The sequence below is a fragment of the Ixodes scapularis genome, unplaced genomic scaffold (genome assembly GCF_016920785.2).
Source record: "Ixodes scapularis isolate PalLabHiFi unplaced genomic scaffold, ASM1692078v2 ptg001158l_1___fragment_1__unscaffolded, whole genome shotgun sequence".
Taxonomy (NCBI): Eukaryota; Metazoa; Arthropoda; class Arachnida; order Ixodida; family Ixodidae; genus Ixodes; species Ixodes scapularis.
Genome location: NW_024610106.1, coordinates 1415494 through 1433929, shown reverse-complemented (window position 1 = coordinate 1433929; position 18436 = coordinate 1415494). Strand labels below are relative to the sequence as shown.

Below are 18436 nucleotides of genomic sequence, written 5' to 3'. Positions count from 1 at the left end.
GCTTGTCCAGTGGAAGAGTAGCGACTCGTACTGGAGCCTGGTCGGCCGAAACGGGATCGCTGTTGACCGAAGCAGCTGGTGTAGGAGCAGTCTCGCACGTGCACGATTCGAGTATAGGCTTGTCGGACGGTCCCCGCTTGTCCGATGGAACAGTAGCGACTCGTGTTGGAGCCTGGTCGGTCGAAACGGGATCGCTGTTGACCGAAGCAGCTGGTGTAGGAGCAATAGTAGCGTCGCGAATCGTGCAATACCAGTAAGCGTAGCCCTGTCGGCTAGCCGTGTATCTGTGTTCGCGCAGATACGTGTGCAAACTGAGGATGTGCATTTTCATAGACGACCGTTCAAAAACGAGTTTATCTCGAGCAAAGATTTCTTCGTGTCTTTGAAGGTGGACGACTCGTCTTCGCAGACCTGGACCCAATGCGATAAATCGCTCCAAACGTCGGGTCTAAAATACCTACTGTCGAGCAATAGGACGGCCCCCCAGTCGTTCACGTGACGTACGCAGCGTCCCACGGACTGGTTAACCGCTCGCATCGCCTGCGTTTTATACCATTCGTCCCCGTCTCCGCCCCTGCTGCGGTTAAACTCGACCTTGACCTTTACGTCCGGACTGTGATACGACGGATAGGGTAACCCCACGGTTACGACGAGTCGAGCCAGCGAATCGGAGAAGTCGACGCCTTCGCTCATTTTGCCTCTGTGCACGACTAGAAACAGGGCCACCGTGCCGGGCTCTCCGTCAATCAACGCAGTCTTGTACCTATCGAACAAGAGGTCCGAGTTTTCAGAATCTTCCAGAAACAGATGCCCGCCGACCACCTTGACCAACTTGGGCCATAGAGGCACTTTGCGCCACACGTCTGGACAGGTCTGAAGTAGCTTGTAAGAAGGGAAGAAGCACAGGACGCCAGCCTTTGTTTCGCCGACATTTTTCTTCAGGATCTTGGTCGACTCGTAGACGACGGAACCTACGGCCTTGAGTAGCTCTTCGTTCTGGCATGCGCTGTAATTCATGTAAAACTCTTTGTCACCCTTGAGCGAATGCGAGATCCTACGGACAAAGACGTGACGCTTGGACACGACGTGTTCCTTGGCGGACACCTTGTGAGTAAAGAAGACGCCCAATTCCTTTTCGTACGACGACATCGGACTCAGAGTCCCCGAGGCCAGGACGATAGAGTGCGTGCACGACGACACAGACTTCATGGCGTAACTCGAGTCCATGCAGGTCATCCTGAGTTCTGGCGACTCGCGACCCTGGACGACAAACATTGCAAAGCCTTGGGCACCAAATATCTCGGGGTAGTAAAACTGAGTGACGATGCGGTCAATCAACGTGGTGTTTAACCGGTCGGACAAAGGATGTCGAGACGTTAAGGGACTCACGACTTGACCCAGGCTCACGTTGTCCGTCTTGAGGTAGCGTCTCGTCTTGGCCAGGAGATCATCGCCGCGAACAATCGCATATCCAACGTCGTTCATCATGGCCAGGAGCCCCTCGAAGAATTCGCGAAGCTCGACGTAGCGAGAAAATCGTCGTGCGTACGTCTGAAGCTGCGATCTGGACACTTGTAGGGACATGGCGTCTCTACAAAACGTTTCAATGTTGTGCGCCTCGTCGAGGATCAGAATCGCGCCGCTGAGATTGATGTTGAGCGTGCTACGGACGAAGGGATCGATCAAGTAGTTGTAGGGAGCCAGCACTATTTTCGACCTGGCTACGTAGTACTGTTCGTTGACGTAGTAGGGGCAGATATCGTTTGCAGCACAACTCTCCACCAAGTCCTCGATGTCCCTAACGTCGGGCAAACGCGTCTCTGGTCCATGCTGCTCTTTCCAATTGCGGTAGAATCGGCACGTCGACGAGGCCCTGTGTTGACTGCAGAGTTGGGGCACGTTACCGCTGTGGACTTCCCGTTCCAAGAGGCAGACTCGGTCCTTGCCGACGAGACGAGAAATGTGCGCGGCGTCTCCGATGAACGCCTTGGCCACCGCTACCATTTGGTCGAGCTGTTGGTGCGTTCTAGAGCAGAGGTAGATTTTGCCGCTGGGTCGTGTCGTTATCCATTCGCAAACGGCTCCGAGCATGGCCATTGTCTTGCCCGATCCGGTAGGAGCTTCTATCATGACGTTGGCTTTTTCTCCGAATCCGCGCAACATTGTTTCAAAGACGTCCACTTGTACGGGGTAAGGTATCCGGTCGCCCGGTAGTACGAGCCGGTAGCGGGGCGCCTCTTCCATACCCGCCAACGTTCGTTTTTGAAACGATTATACCGATCGTTCGTCTCGTCTTCGGAACTATAAATAGTCTGAGCGGAGTGGTTGACCTCGTCGTCCGTAATCTCTCCCTCCTCTTTTTCATCATCGCCATCGTTCCATTCGTCTAACACTATCCATTCTTCTTCTTCTTCTTCTTCTTCGACCTTGGTCATATCTACGTCGTTACTCATGCTTACGCGAGGAGATTGAGACGAAAACTCAACGTGCACGGTTTTTTTTAATTTTTATTGCCCAAACAAAGGATACCTACACAACCAGTCAAGGTAATCGCAAACTCTAAAGTACCTCGGATCTACGCTCTCGTACAGGCTCATAAAATCTCGATGCACTCTGGCGTTTTTCACGGTGCGTGGCTCGACGACGCTGCAAACGACTCGATCGGGAGGCATGTCAAGCAGGTAACTCAACTTGCGAACGCAGGCCACAAAGAAGGTGAGAGAGTCGGTCAGAGTCAGACACAGAATCTTGCTGGCCTCTTCGTAGCGAAAGGCGGTCGCGTTCGCGTACACTCGACCGCTTTCGAACGTGTAGTCGCAGATCACCGAACCGAGGGCGCTTGCGTCGTCGCGGTAGAGGCGAAAGTCGATGTATCGACAGGCCGTCTTGAGGTACCAGACTTCCGTCCGAACCAGTCTCATGTAGACGTACACGTTGAGTCTGTATCTGTTTTTCGTGCGGCTATGGAATCGATGCAGCACTGCGCCTACCGTCATGAAGGGGCGGCCGACGAGAAGGATCGTCGCCGCGTGCATAGTCTCCAAGGCGTAGAGAAAGTCGACAAAGACGCTGGAGTCGCCGGGATTTCGAAGTCCGGTCGCGATGGTGTTTGCCAGGTTGTCGTAGTATACGCGTAACATGATTGTAACGTCGATTTCAAATAAAAAACTGAAGTTTCCCGCTTATATCGTTAGAGGAGATGGATGGTGAGAATATGGCGCGCATAAAAAACGCCTCAAACAACGTGACCCGGCAAAAGAGGACGGTAGCCAAGAATAAGAAGAAGCAGCAATTGGACAGTCGACAGCCAACGACTGCCGTGGACGACGTTCTCTGTAAGAACGAATTGCGTCGATTGGCCAAGGAGATGGAGATCGATCGCATATCAGAGAACGTGTACGGTAACATGCAATTCGAGGTCGATAGATTCGTCACCGAGGTCGTCGGAAAGGCCGTCGTCTACGCCCAGATGCAACACCGCAAGACGCTTTTTGTAGATGACGTGACCCGAGCTCTTTCCGAATACAACATCAAAGATTACGGCTGTCGTCCAGGACTAATACAAAACACCTAACAATGTCTAATAAGAATAACGTTATACTCAAGAAGCCTCCTTCTCAGTTTGAAGAACGACTCGAAAAGTCGATGGACGACTATTTGCGAGTGCACATTAAAGACTTGTACGATAGAGCCGGGGCGCACACGGGGTACAGGACCGACAGAGAGATAATGAAAGCCGCGTACGATTACATCGTGGCCAAGTATCGCAACGTTATACTTGGTCTATTTAACGACGTGACCCGAATGAACGACGTGATTAACGAATACACCGCGTTTCTTCTTTACTTTAAGAGGTCCAACGAGCTCAAGGCCGAACACGAGAAGGTGGCCGTGCCAGCCTTAAAACACGTCATCGTCAGAATGTACAGAGATCAGAACAATCTACTCGGCAAGTTCCTGGCCACGGTGTACACGCGAGACAGACTGAAAGATGCCGGCGTCGAGGTGGTCATGAAGACCGAGGAAAAAAAGCTGTACGACGCCGACCTTCACGACGTAGACAGCCTGATCGAGACCTTTTACGACAACGGTCTGGACTATGTCGGCGTCGAGTCTTTAATTTCCAGCTACAACTCGAAGCTGAGGGGTGTCGGTACCAAGAGACGACTTTCGGACGACGCTAGACCGTCTCTTCGGGATAGCACGAACGAGTCGCCGTCGACTCCTCCTCCTCCTCCCCCTCCTCCTAAGGAAAGGACGCCCATGGAGAAGGAGTCGAGCGTCGCCCAAACATCAGCTCAGACTGCGGCGGAGGCGGCCAATAGACGGCGGTCGGACGACGCGATACCGTCTCATCGGGATTCGGCTCCTCCTAGGGAAACGACGCCCAAAGAGAAGGAGTCGGGCGTCGCCCAAACGTCCCCTCAGACTGCGGCGGAGGCGGCCAAGAGACGACGGTCGGACGACGCGATACCGTCTCTTCGAGATTCGGCTCTTCCTAAAGAAACGACGCGCAACGAAAAAGTGTCGGACGTCGCCAAGACGCCGTATCATACTGTTGCAGCGGAAGACGAAGGAAGCGGTTGGCTGTACGTCGTCGGTGGAGTTGCCGTCCTGGCCACAGCGGGAGTCGTGACTTACGCGGCAATGACCTATTATAGAAATAAACGCGCTAAAGGCGAAAACGTGTTTCTGTAGCTGAAATAAAAAAATGACCACCGACAATCTCTTGTTCAAACCTTTGAAAGCCATTCCGATAGGGTTTGAGGCAAGGTTGGAAAGTAGAGTCGACGACTACTTTAAAGATTTTTACTACGCGCTGTACTCTAACGCTGGTGTCGAAACTACCCGTTACAAAGACTACGGCGACACGGCCAATCGCGTGTTTGATTACATTATGGCGAACCACGCTAACGACACTCGAACGGCGTTGTACGATCCGATGCGAGCCATAGACTTGGTCTTTTCCTACACACTCTATCTCAAGAGCATTCAGTCCAAGGTCAATTCGCTGGCCAGCGAGAAATACAAGCCCGGGTTTCTGCGCAACGTAGTCATCCCGGCCCTCAAACACTTGATCTACAGAATGTATAAGGACCCAAACAACGTCCTGGGCGAATTCATGTACACAGTCAGGACCAGGGACGTGATAAAGCAGTACCCCGAGGCGTTGGGCGTGGAATTTGCTGGCGACGACATGCTTAGTAATTTGTACGACTTGGACGTGTACGACCTAGATGCCGTGGACAAGTACTTGTACGGCATTAGCGGCGGAATGTACTACGACGTTAAAACCAATACGTTTAAAAAGTACAACTCTGTGCTCGAGCGATACCAGTCCCAGATCTGGCAGGATTCCGTTCTAAAGTTTAAGCGACTCTTCGAAGAGTGGTGCAAGAAAGTCACGCGGCACTCTTCGTGGTCTAGCCAGCATCCAGCGTTCGATCCACTGCTCCGGGCCGTTTTCGATGCCGCGGGCACGCCGCAGTGGGACGCGGCGCTCGTTCGCTGGGTCGCCGCCGAGGAAGGTCAGACTCTTCGCATTTACGCCGAGTTGAAAGCCAAGGTTGAATATGCCCAGACCTTTATCGACGAAAAGTTTTCTCCGGAACTCTTGAAAGCCGTTGGCGAAATCGCAAAGATTGACAACGTCAAGCGGTTCGTCTTTCTCTCCGCACCTACGCTGTCGCCGACCGAGTTGCAGGCCATACTAGACGCGTTCGAAAAGATTTTGAAGAACTACACGGAGCACAAACATAGGGACGCGCTCGTCTGGGCGGTGACCCATCCGGCCGCGCACAAAGTCTGCGAAGAGGAAGAGACGAGGGACTTGTTTAACAAGATTAAATCTGACGAGTATTTGCAGGACGGTAGCGCCTTCATAACGTCACTATTGGCACATTACGCCAAGTTTCGGAGCCTAGAGGATCTCCTGAGAGAATTTGCTAGGGACCTCGGTGCCGTTCGCAAGGACGCCGTCTTGAGAAAGCGCTGGCTGGAGAACGACGAGGAGGACATTAGGAAGGCCTTGATCGACGTCGACTGGAAGGTGCTCTACGAAAAATTTGAGCGATTGAAACCGCACCTGAACGAGTTACGACGACTACTCCTCGCTGGCGTGGGCGATAGCGGCGACGTCGATGAAAAAATGGAAAAATTGGGACCTTACTATCCTTTAATCGCGAGGCACGGCAAATGTATGTTTGACGAGGCCGACGCCGCGTCTCTGTTTGCTCGCGCCACCTCCAAAGGTTTGTACGAGTGGAAAGTGCGTCTCAAGTCAAAGTTTCCCAAAGACGATTTCGATAGACTCTATCGGCTCGTACAGGAACGCCACAGAGACTACGGAAACATGAGAAAGTTTCTCGGTGACAGCGGCCTGCTTAGTGCCCCTCCGCTCGTGAAACTGCCTTCGAGCGTACCAAACCTAAAGACTTGGAACGACGCGATCCTGGCCACCATGAACGCTGCGCCCGAACTATGGATCGAAAAGATAATTAGCCAGTCGAAGTGTAACTTGCAGACGCTGCGCAAAAATGTTTCCGAACTCAAATCCCTAATGACTACGGAGCGCGAACGTAGAGATAAGATCCGCGAGTGGGGAATGAGCGGACCCATCGATAGATACCCGCAGACGCACGAAAAGGACCCAGTCGCCTTTGGCGAGTACGAAGGTTTCGACAAGGATTTGTTGGACAAAATCAAAGCCCCGCACGACATTGTAGCGACGGTGGAGTTTGATCGCATTCGAAAGGCGCACGAGAATTTCGAGCGGCACTCGGAGATTGTGAGGCGAGCTCGGTCGGCGGTCGCTACACTGATAGAGGCGAACAAGGAGTACGTGAAACACGTCGCGACGTGGGGCAAGCACCGCGCTTCCTTTTTTCCGTCCACCGAGGCGTCGCGCGAAAGCGTAAACAATCTCTTTTCGACGAGATCGGCAAATGGCGAAAACTATTGGGAGCTGCATCGAGACCTCGGGGTCGCGCAAATCACCGAGCTGTTGCACGCGGCGCGAACGGCGTACTGGAAGACCAAGCAGTTTAGTCTGGAAGCTCGAGTGAGGGTCTACCTGCGCAATCTCGTCGGCACCTTGCGCGTTTCGCAAAGCGCCGTCTCTTCCAAACTGTCTAGATTCAAGGTGTCGAGTCTGCTGAAGATGGTCGATGCGGAAGACGACGACGACTGGAAAATCGAATTTATCCGCTGGACCGTGGCGAACGAGGACGCCGACGTCGCTCGCAAACTCGTCGCAAAATCTTACGACGCCATGTGGAGGCTCTTGCGCGAAAGAGTGACGGTCGAGTTTTTCGAGTTTTTGCGCGAGGCCAAATACGCGGAAAAGTGCGTGGACCGCCGATTTCTACGGCTAGAGGACACAGTTCTGGAAACTTTTAGGGAGCGTCTCTTTCTCGGTTTCGCCGACGAGACGGACCTGAGACCAGAGCTAGAGGCGTGGCTGGCGTGCCACGCCGCCTACGCGCAGATGGTCGACGCGGTCCGCAAAGAGTTTCCCGACCTGACCCGAGTCGAAAATCTCAAAGTGCACGGATCGGAAGAGGTACGTAAGGCGATCGAACGTGCCGGTCGGAATTACGCCAAGTGGCTAAACACGGAAATGATCTCGCCAAAGGACACGCTGGCCACCGTGACCGAGAAAGTCGCCAAGATTAGAGAGTTGGTGGAAAACGAAAAGCGCTACAGAGAGTCTCTGCGTGACTGGGGCATGGACTCTCCGGACGGAGCGTACGTTCGTCAGTACGAGGACGGCGTTACCGGAGAAGACGATTGCCTCGCCAGGATAATACGCGAAGGCGCCATCGACGTTGTGGCCACCTTTCCCTGGGACAGGATCGCAAACGCCCACGCAAAGAGAGCGGCCTACGTTCGGCGAAAGGCCGAAATATACGAGGCTCTGGGCCAAGAAACGGACTTGATGGACTGCTTTCGACACGTCGAAAGGCTAACGCGGGACCTGAAGCTTTCTCCCTGGCCGCAGCGAGGCGATAACGCGAGAGTGCTCGATTTTCTAAAGCGAATCGAATTGACGACAATGTCGCAAAAAGACCTGATTAAGCGTCATCACGCCGACCTGACTCGAAGCTTCGTTTCCGAGCTATTGAACATGTGTAGGGACGCCAAAAACTACCTGGCAATGTACAAAGTCTTTGAAAAGTACAAGATATTCGGAATAGTGAAGCAGCTCAAACTGTGGGACATTACAGATGCACCTGACGTGCCGAAGACTGTATTTGACACGGAGACCGTCTCGTATCCAAAGTGGCTGGAGGGAGTCTTCGACTCTCGGGTAGACTGGGAAAAGGCGAGTCGGTCTCTCGTCGCGGCGTACGAAGATCGCAAAAAGACGCTAGACATTTCGTCGGCTCTGGACGCCGAACGTTTGATCACGGAACCTCGCGCCGAGGCGTACGAGGCGGCTGCCAATTCCGACTTTGTCGCCGTCAGGCGAGCGTACAGGGAGGGCTTGCACCGCCCCTTGCCTGCCGCGACGTGGGAATCTTGTCGGAAAGAAATTGTTCGTCTGAAGGACAAGGTACAACACAAGCGCGCGTCTCTGGCTCGGGAATACGTAGCAATCTACGAGTCCATCCTCGCGCACCGTCGCGCCGAAGACGAATCGCCCGCAAAGTTAGTGACCAGAATCTACTCGGACGAATCGCTGGGCAATTCAATGTCGGACCTAAAGGAAGACGACGCAGCTGCGGTAGAGTATCGGCACTTGCACCTGGAAAGGGATTTGAAGTTGTATTCGAAATTATTGGCGGAATTGGACGCGACGAGGGAAGCGTTGCGATCCGCGAAAGCAGACACTGACATCGACACCTGTCCTAACCTAAACGCGGAGCCCGTCGTTGGCACAGTGTTTAGCGTCTTGTCGACGCTGCGTTCGGCCCGCGCCGTCAAGAGTAAGGTGGACGCATGGAACGAGTCTCTGCGAATAAAATCTTTATTGATTGAAAAGAGAAGCAAGCCGTTTACTCGAGACTTGTTCGTCTTCCTATCTTCTTCTTTGTCGGCACGATCCGCCGCGGCCCGGTGGCCGAACTCGGACGCTCCGTTGGCTGCATCTTCGAGGTCGGGATTCGACGATTGGTACTCAAACTGGGTCCTGCCCAGATACGTGTGCGACGAGAGCGATGGCGAGGCGTACGCGACCGAGATGCAATTTTTGAAGGATCGCAGGGCGATCATCGAGAGGGAGATTGTCGCGCCCATACGTGGAATCGGGACGCCGTTCGAGGAAAATGTGTTGCGAGCTCGGATTGCGCGGACCAAAAAGTATATTTTCCTCACGGACGTATTGGGCCGACGCACCTCTACGGACGACCTCGACGTGCAACAGAGTACGCGCGACTTTACCGAGATGGCCCGATTCGTAGCGACAATGGTGCGAGAAACCAAGGAGGTGACTCATGCGATAGAGTCGCACCTGACGCCTTACGCGGAGAGCGTGAGGAGAACCGATCCGCTGGCCAGGGCGTACGCCGACTCGGATGACGGGACGACGGGGGTGTTGGAAGCGATAGCTTCTCCCGACGCGCTCGCGACTATGGACGCAGACGCACTCCGGCACACGGGCGACTATGTAAAGGTTCTCTTTGAGAAGGAAGCCAGGATGCGAGTCTTTGAAAACGTGCGGGACGCCTTGTACGTGCGCGATTGGAAACCAGTCGCCCTGCAATACGGTGCCCAGAAACAAACTCTAGATTTTTTGGCTCTACGAGAGAAGGACCTGCTCGAATGGATCGACGTCTACCTAAAGAAACACGCGTCTTTGCAGAGTGGTGATAGGATCGAGTTTCTAGATTCTTTATTCGAGACGTTATGGATCGACCTATCTAGACTCGAAGGGATAGTGAAGGCGAACGAGCGCGTGATAGGGGTGGCCAAGTCCGACCGAGAAATTGCCGACGCGGTGGACGAGTTAAAGAAGAACGGCTTGACAAAATTTGACGAGGACTTAAAAGAGTACAAACGCCTGCGCAACCGGGCGCAAAACAACACGCTCGTTTCCTTCAAAGACGCGCAACAGTTGTTGGATCGGTTGAGGGAGGTCGGACGAGTCTTGCGTTTTCTAAAGAGCGAACGACAGAGGATATGCGTTCGACTTCCATCTCGCGTTATCGACTACATTTCGCGACACCCGGACTTTGAATCGGGCGGAATCCAGTCGGGAGTCGCCAACGCTCGCGAATATAAAGTGTTTCTGGCCTTTTACGATGCTTGTGTCAAAAATTCCCTCGCGTCTCTTGTCCAAAGCCTAGACTTGAACACCACTGGGGAGTTGAACGAGGCCGTGGCGTCTTACGAACGAGTCTCAAAGCACTACCGTATCTACGACGCAGAGTACGAGACGCACGTGGAGTCTAGGCGAGAGATCCTAGCCGTGGTGCCCCAAACTAGCGCGCGAGTCAGATCCCTCGAAGCGGACCAAGAGTTTTTGCGAGCCTCCAAGGACGTCCTAGGCAGAGTGGCGTCCGACGAGTTGGCCGAGTTTGGAGCGACACTCGCTAGAATCGCCGACAGGATACGCGAAGGGGCCGCTCTCTTTGAAAAGCATCGGGCCGTGTTGTCTGCGGCGTTTGCGGTCGGGAGAGATTTTCCCAACCACCTGACCAACTACTACTACCAGCGCGACTGTATGCCATTCGCCAAGACGTTGAACGCGGTTAGCGCGCAGGCCGGCCTCTACGACGAATTCGAGGCAATGCGCGACGGCAGAACGGTGTCGAAGGAGTCTCTAGCCGAAGTGTACGTGCCTCACGCCGAGACCCTGGTGTGTTCGTTGGCGGCTTACGAGGCACACGTTCGTAAGGTATTTACGGACGATGCCATCGATCACATGCGCAGAGCCAAGGAGCGAATATCGCCCGTGCCTCTGGACGCGACCATCGACAACGAGAACCTCAGGGCCGCAATCGTGCGTACCGGTGCGTTAAATAAATCGCAGTTGTCAGAACTGGAAGACAAGATCAGAGAAAGCTTGAATAGGACGCGGACCGTGATCGAAGAAGTGGGCCGCCTGACTACGTTCGGAGAGCACTGGGGTTTTCTGACGGGAGTTGGTAGCGACTACACGGAAGACCGCCACGGGGTATTTGGATACGACGCGGCGTTGGAGACGACGCGCGGAACGCGGTCGCCCAAAGAGTGGCTGTCCACTCTGGCCACGGAAAGAGGTTACAACACGGCCGAGATAGTGCAACTCCTCAAAACGGTGTCGTCGGTAAAGAACTTGTACAACGAGATACTCGGCGTGTTTCCTCCGGAATTGTGTAGTCTGTATTATCGCGTCGTCAAGCAAGTGGTGCTCTCGGACGCCGATTACAGAGGCAGGGTTCTACACGCGGCCGAGGCCCTGGCAAAGATTCGAGCCAAACTGGGCGAGTCGTGCGACCCGAGTGCCTTTGCCAAAACGTTCGCAAATGTCAGAGACGCGGTCGACAGTATGAGGTTTCTTCTCGCGCACGTCGCTTGCGTTCGCACGATTGAAAAGACACAGACGGCTCTAAACGTGTTCTTTGGGCGCTTCCCCCCGCCGCCACATCAGAGAGACGTTGAGATTCTTCGCAAGTACGCTCTGTTGGCGGCGGGCAACCACGAGCTGGCCGCCCTGGTGTGCGAAATAATGGAGAAGACCCTGAAGGACGCTCGGTCCAACGTTCCGCTCTTGAATTACGTGGACGATCACCCCGACCTGGACGAGTACTTTCTCGTCAGGGTCGTGGAAGCGGGCAAGACATTCGCGAAGCGGTCCACCGTCTGCGAGTGGTTTTTTCGGCGGATGCGCGAGTATTATTCGAAAGAAGAGTACGACACCATGATGACCTCTCATTCTCGGGCCTTCAATTACCGAAACGATTGGATCGACGTTAAACTCATGGCCACCGTGCTGGCCGAGGGCATGGTTTGCGAACTGAACCCTACCGTGATCGAATTTATAAACGAGTTGCGGAAGGACGAGCGTAGGTTGTTAGGGCTGTTCGAGCGATACCGTGAGGCGGTGTCCACGTTTGAAAACTACAGGCTGGATTGGGCCGGCCTGATCAAGAGAGTCGGGCGGATGCCTCGCGAACGGATCCCGGTAACAGACTGGAGCGAGCGCGTCCATCCGAGCCTCGCGGCCAAACTCGCACACGGAGACGCGGCGGTGAAACTGTTTGAGCTCGTGTGCGACGCCGAAACGGAAGAAGACGCAATGAGCTCCGTATTTAGAGAAACTTCTTCAAAAGACAATTTGGATTACGGGTCGGTGTTTCACGACATGGATCTGTGGACCACCGTGATCGAAAAGACTACCGCGATAGCCGAGCGGCTCTTGGACAAGCACGCGGACGTGTTTGGTTTTCTGGAGAGGCGCGAAGGCAGAGTATCGGCCGGGAACGAGGCCTCCGAGGTTGTGCTGCGTGCGATTGCGCGCGCCGCAAACACCTGGGTGGGCAAGCACTTGTGGCGAGAACTGGTGGCAGCCGAGCTCCTGAGGAAGCACGACTACGACGCGGACGTCGTGTTTAGACTTTACGGGAAACTCGTCTATTCCACCACGGGAAAGGAGTTTTCGAGCGGGGACGTGCCCATCGACGTGTACGAGTTTCTCAAGGACAATGATCCGCCGACCGGGACTAGTCCCTCGATGGAAGTGTTTCGCATGATGCGTCCCGAAAATGTACACGGTAAGCCAGTATAACCACTGATTTTTGTTTACATCTTATATTATTTAACAACTAATTTCTGTAACTCTTGGACATTTTGCATCACTCAAACTATTTACGCCGAGAGTGTAGTCGACAGTAGGCCGGCATATCACCTGGTTTATACCTGTGCGTGATTAATTTTGTAATTATTTTTGTATTTTTTGTAACTCTTGGACTCTGGTGCATTAGTATTATTCTCCTTTATTTTCCTTTTCTTTGTCTTCTATTCATCTGTTTTCCTTTTCTTTTTCTTTTGCCTTCCCCCATTTGCCTTGTCTCCCCTTTTCTTCCTTGACAACCTATTCCTTGGGGTCGAAGAAGAGGAAGTTTGAAATACAATTCAGTTGATAGTTCAGCGCTGTGTGAGTGTATTTTTTTGTGTGTTTGGATTTTGACTAACTGTCTACTTGCGCTGGTTCGTGATGATGCGTTAAAATAGCTCATAATTTAGTTTACAACGTTAAATTATCACTGTTTATATTGCTGAGAGTTTTCACTCTTCGCGTTCACCATTGCGACTGCCGTCCTTCAGCTGGAAACGTTGCTTTCTTTCTCTCGTGTTCTGTCGCTCTCTTTTGCGATCTTTCACTCGGGACCCCGGGTACAGTGGCTACAAGGAGAAGTGTGGCGAGCGCGCCGGCTCAGGCGTGGCACTTCGCCAGGGAAAAAGTAGATGGCGCTGCGGCACTTATACACGTTAGCGGCGCGCTGAGGCAGCATTGGTAAGGCTGCGTTTTTATTTGATTACGCCTCCGTATGTCTCACCATATAATAGAAATGGAATGTTTTTTCGTAGTTAACTAAAACTGAACGTCGAAACTATCATTTTCTAATTTTGAAGAAAAGGAATTACTGAAATATCACGACGTGCGGGCACATATCGACGGCTCGGAACGTGGGGAAATGTGTTCGACTACGTAACATTTGCAAATATTTTGCCACCCAGTGCTATTTTGAATAAACAGAGTCACGGACCACTATTCTTTGCCTTACCTTATGAGTAGCTAAGCGTGAGCGCGTGAAAAAATATGCCCTTGTGTTAGTCGTCAAATACGCAGTTGTCAAAAGGTAGAAAGCATTTTATATGTACAGAGCTTTTAACGTTCGTATCGTTGCATGTTTCGCAGGTGCTCACCGTCGTCCTCGTCTCTCTCTGAGCTCTCGTGCTCAGCAGGATGCTAACACTCGGCTATCCTATGAAAAATTGCCTCAATTGTCTTCTTCGTCTTCGCAGTCGTCATGATCGGGTTCGTTGTCTAAGTCGAAGGCATAGTAACGCTTCATCTTGTCAATCGGGGCCGTAGACGTGTAGAAACGCTAAGTGATTGGCCCGGAATGTCCTCTATACGATATGTGTCATTTGGAAGCTTCTCCGTTACTACGTAGGGACCTTAAAACCTTTTTAAAAGCTTTCTTGAATGTCCTATATAGGAAGTGATTCTCTCTCCACCACGACGATGTCTCCGGGCTCAAAGGTCGAAGCGCTGCACCGCTTCTTATTGTAGCGACGTTGCTGTTTTTCCTGATCTGCACGAATGGCGTGTATGGCCGCTGTCGTCTTGTCGCCAACTCAGTTTCAGTTACGTTGGTTTTGTCCCGTGGTGCATCTCCGAGGGACAATGAAGACGATTTTATTTAATTTTTTTAAGTGGTGTTTTAATGCTTCTTGGGAACATAGCATGCCGCCCAATTTTTTGTAGACATTTATGACGCGTATTTATGTGCCGATGAAAGAAGTAAAGAAACCGAAACTAAACCATCTCCAGTCTCGTTTCTGGGCCTCCGAAAACGGAGGTGACGTAGGGAGTGACGTCAAGTGCGCCCTACGTCAAGGCCGCTGGATAGACCCCCCCCTCCGAATCAGTGTGGCAGACACGTCCAGCGCATACCTGCTTCTTTTGGCCGCATCTACCATTCTTTGTGCGCCATGCCGCCCAAGACTGCTCCCGTTAGGGACGATGATGATCAGGCATCAGACAGTGAGTCGGATATCCCAACTGTTGTGCGGGCACTCGAAACGCACGCTCAACGAATCGAGGATTTGGTACATGAAGATCGCATGGCAGCCAGCCAAACGCTGGAACGTTTGTTCCTCGAAGCACAACGTCAACAGCAAGAGGCCCGCAGAGAGATGGCGGACGCCGTCGCCGACGCTGTCGGTCGTGTCCTCTCCCAAGGACTACAGCATGGTGGAACGGCTCCGACCGTCCCCCCCCCGCCCACGCAACCTCCCATCACCAGTTTCGGAGGCCTCCGACTTGGAACCAATCCTGCGGACTCCCAGCCCCCCATCCTCGTCCCCCCTCCCACCGACCCCTGGCCGCCGCTTTCACAATCGGAGTTCAACCCGTCAGCGGCAACCCACGCCGCAGCAGTCGCCGGACCAGCACCTCAGCTTCAGCAGCAACAGCAGCAGCCCTTTGGGCTCCCGACCTCCGACCCCGGGCGCTTCTATACGCCCGTTGATTTCACCCATCAACAGCCCTACAACATCCAGGTCGCCGGTCGCCAGCGAGTGTTCACCATTCATGACCCTCCCGCAAGACGGGACATCGCCGAAGCGTTTTTGCACGTACAACAAGCTGCCAGACACTCGCCACACATTGGCAAGCGAGAGGTCACGGAGCTCCAGCTGCTGGAAATGTTTGTGCAAGTCTGGGACTGCCGGTGTACGGGGCTCCCCAACCGCGACAAACTCAAAATCTTCGACCGAGTGCGTTTGTTGTATCATGTCGCCCAGTCCGGTTGGGGAGCCGCGTTGGACGGCTATGCCGACCCCAGCGCCTCCCTCCTTCTTGGGCCCCCCGTCCCCACGCGCAGGCCCCTCCAGGCCCGAGCGGCCTCTCCAGACAGGACTGCCAGTCCAACCCGCAACCGGCCAACAACGAGAAGCCAGCGCCCCCCGCCCAAGTCACCCAAGAAAACAAAAAAGTGATGACGCCGGACCTTCCGACGTCCTGGACCCCAAGGTCCTAACCCCGCCACCAGCACCGTCCTCCCGAGGCCTTCCCGACGGAGACAACGCTGTGGTACTACCAACCCCAACCGACAGGACTACAAGGCCTTCCCTCGTCAGTCCTGCCCCTTCGCAACCCTATGTGTCGACTATGGGCCTTCCCCAAGAAGACGTCATAGGTACCGTTGACTTTGTGACACCAGTACCAGTCCCCCCTGGTGTCCCTGTTCCCCCTGAGTGTTGGGAACTTTTGCGGCACTTTGATGCCGCCACAGGAGTACCAGCCTCCGTTGACCTCGTCCTTGGCGAGGCTCAGTCGGTCCTGGCCATAGTCAATGGCACTCCGACACTTGCACTTTTGCAGGACGTCCTCTTACCCGAGGACATTTTGGCACAAGCCATAAGGGAGGCTGGCATCGCCGGTCAAGACCAGCAACCAGAGCACCCTGGCCTTCCCAGGGAGTCTGAACTCCAAGGGACACAGTCCTCAACATCATCTGAGCAACAGGAGCCTTCCTCCGCCTCCGCCAGTGACGCTGAGGACGAGCAAGAACAAGATCATGACAGTCTGGAGGACGCCGCCCTCCGAATTTTGAGGTGGCTCCAGGTCCACGACCCCTTCCCCCTCCAAGACAACCCGGAGGATCAACCAGATGAGTCTGACAGTCGCAGACCGGCCTTCCTGGCTGCCACTGCCCCTCACCCTCCGGTCCGACCAAGTTTGCCCCCGCCTCGTGTCAACTGGGACCAAGTGAACACCACCTTTGGGTTTTCCCCCCCTTTTGACCCCGGAGCCCTCGTCATCAAGTGCAAAAGAACCTCTGTGTTTAATGCACGGAACCCTCCACCGACGCAACTCGCCGTGCTCCGGGATGCCGTCGCATCGATGCTCGACGTCGGTGTCATCGAAAGAACTGTACGAGGCCCCTACCTCTCTCCGATCCAGGTAGTACCTAAGAGCAAAGAACTATCTCGTTTTATACTAGACTGCTCTCACTTAACCCCCCATCTGCCTTCCCCGCCATTTTGTCTGCCACCTTTGCCTAGAGTGTTGTCGCGTTGTCCTTTGCCTAAGCGGCCTTTCTTCACGAAACTAGACCTTAAGGACGCGTACTATCATTTTTTTCTCCATCCACGCTCTAGGCCACTTACGTGTTTCAGACTTGATGGCGAGTACTACCAGTTTTGTGTCCTCCCCTTTGGCATTAGAATAGCCCCTTTTTTCATGCAGCACTTGGCTACAGCAATCACTAGAGAAGCACGTTCGCGTGGCTTGTGGTGTTGGTCACATATTGACAACTTTTTGTTTTCGCATGCCAACCCCGACTTTCTTCTAGAACAAACTAAGAACTTTGTAGATGACCTTGTGCAGTGCGGCTTTAGGTTGAACCCTGATGATTCGCAACCAGTGCCCACCCAGAAGATCAAGTTCCTGGGCTTCCTCCTCGACGGTGCCACTGGCACCATTGGCCACACCCCGGCCCGTTACAGAGACCTTTTGGGAACTCTCAGTGTCCTCAAGACCCCGCTCACCATCCCTACTTACCAACGTCTCGCCGGGCTGTGGAATTTTTATTTTTCCTTGTATCAAGGGCACTACCACGCACTTCGACCTCTACACATGGCCGCACTCACAGGCATCCCCCCCCCCCACAAGAATGGGTAGACGTTTTTTCTTTCACACTAGCCATGCTGCCCGCTACGGTCCCTTTTGTGCCCCCAACGGTGCAGCACGCTGTTTTTGCTGACGCCAGTCTCTCTGGCTTAGGCATTTGTGCCCCCAGTGGCAATTTAGCTGTGATCTCGCCTATGCCGTTTGGCATTTATCGTCGCGAACTGTATGCAGTGTTTCTGGCCTTGCTCTGTTCCCCCCCCCCAAGACCTTGGTCTATTGCGACAACCAAGCCATTGTGTATGCTCTGACTCGTGGCCACGGCCGTACTTTTTCTTTTTTGGAAGCGCTTGCCGCGACTCTCCTCTTGACCAATAAAGGAAGCTGGTTGAGGTGGGTCCCGACGACTGCGAACCCCGCCGACGTGCCCTCTCGGCTCAACCACACTCATCTCCGTGGGTCGAGAGGGTTTCGTCGCCAGGGGGCCGGGCCTACTTAAGGCTCGGTCCTCTGGAGGGGGACTCAGTCGAAGGGCAGCATCCCAAGCAGCAGGGTGTCAAAAAAACCCACCCTGCTGCTTGGGATGCTGCCCTTCGACTGAGTCCCCCTCCAGAGGACCGAGCCTTAAGTAGGCCCGGCCCCCTGGCGACGAAACCCTCTCGACCCACGGAGATGAGTGTGGTTGAGCCGAGAGGGCACGTCGGCGGGGTTCGCAGTCGTCGGGAGCCACCTCAACCAGCTTCCTTTATTGGTCAAGAGGAGAGTCGCGGCAAGCGCTTCCAAAAAAGAAAAAGTACGGCCGTGGCCACGAGTCAGAGCATACACAATGGCTTGGTTGTCGCAATAGACCAAGGTCTTGGGGGGGGGGAACAGAGCAAGGCCAGAAACACTGCATACAGTTCGCGACGATAAATGCCAAACGGCATAGGCGAGATCACAGCTAAATTGCCACTGGGGGCACAAATGCCTAAGCCAGAGAGACTGGCGTCAGCAAAAACAGCGTGCTGCACCGTTGGGGGCACAAAAGGGACAGCAGCGGGCAGCATGGCTAGTGTGAAAGAAAAAACGTCTACCCATTCTTGTGGGGGGGGGGGGATGCCTGTGAGTGCGGCCATGTGTAGAGGTCGAAGTGCGTGGTAGTGCCCTTGATAC

At 53.9% G+C, this 18436-nt stretch overlaps 1 protein-coding gene across 1 annotated transcript; it reads right to left on the bottom strand.

Moving 5' to 3' along the window:
- Positions 1-205: 205 nt before the first annotated feature.
- On the bottom strand, positions 206-2244 carry LOC121834420 (Fanconi anemia group J protein-like). The gene is made up of 3 exons (XM_042288108.1): positions 1783-2244; positions 1576-1629; positions 206-1284 (listed from the first exon to the last, which is right to left on the bottom strand). The coding sequence occupies exons 1-3, from the start codon at positions 2242-2244 to the stop codon at positions 328-330; spliced, it is 1473 nt and encodes a 490-aa protein (XP_042144042.1). The 3' UTR covers positions 206-327.
- Between the last annotated feature and the right edge of the window lie 16192 nt (positions 2245-18436).

Bases quoted from the DNA above. Each gene is read 5' to 3' on its own strand.
- LOC121834420 (XM_042288108.1), bottom strand. From the start codon at position 2,244: ATGGAAGAGGCGCCCCGCTACCGGCTCGTACTACCGGGCGACCGGATA. The intron at 1,630-1,782 runs GTGGAGAGTTGT...GGCGCGATTCTG, and splicing joins TTAGGGACATCGAGGACTTG to ATCCTCGACGAGGCGCACAA. The intron at 1,285-1,575 runs CAAGTGTCCAGA...TTTGGTGCCCAA, and splicing joins GTAGAGACGCCATGTCCCTA to GGCTTTGCAATGTTTGTCGT.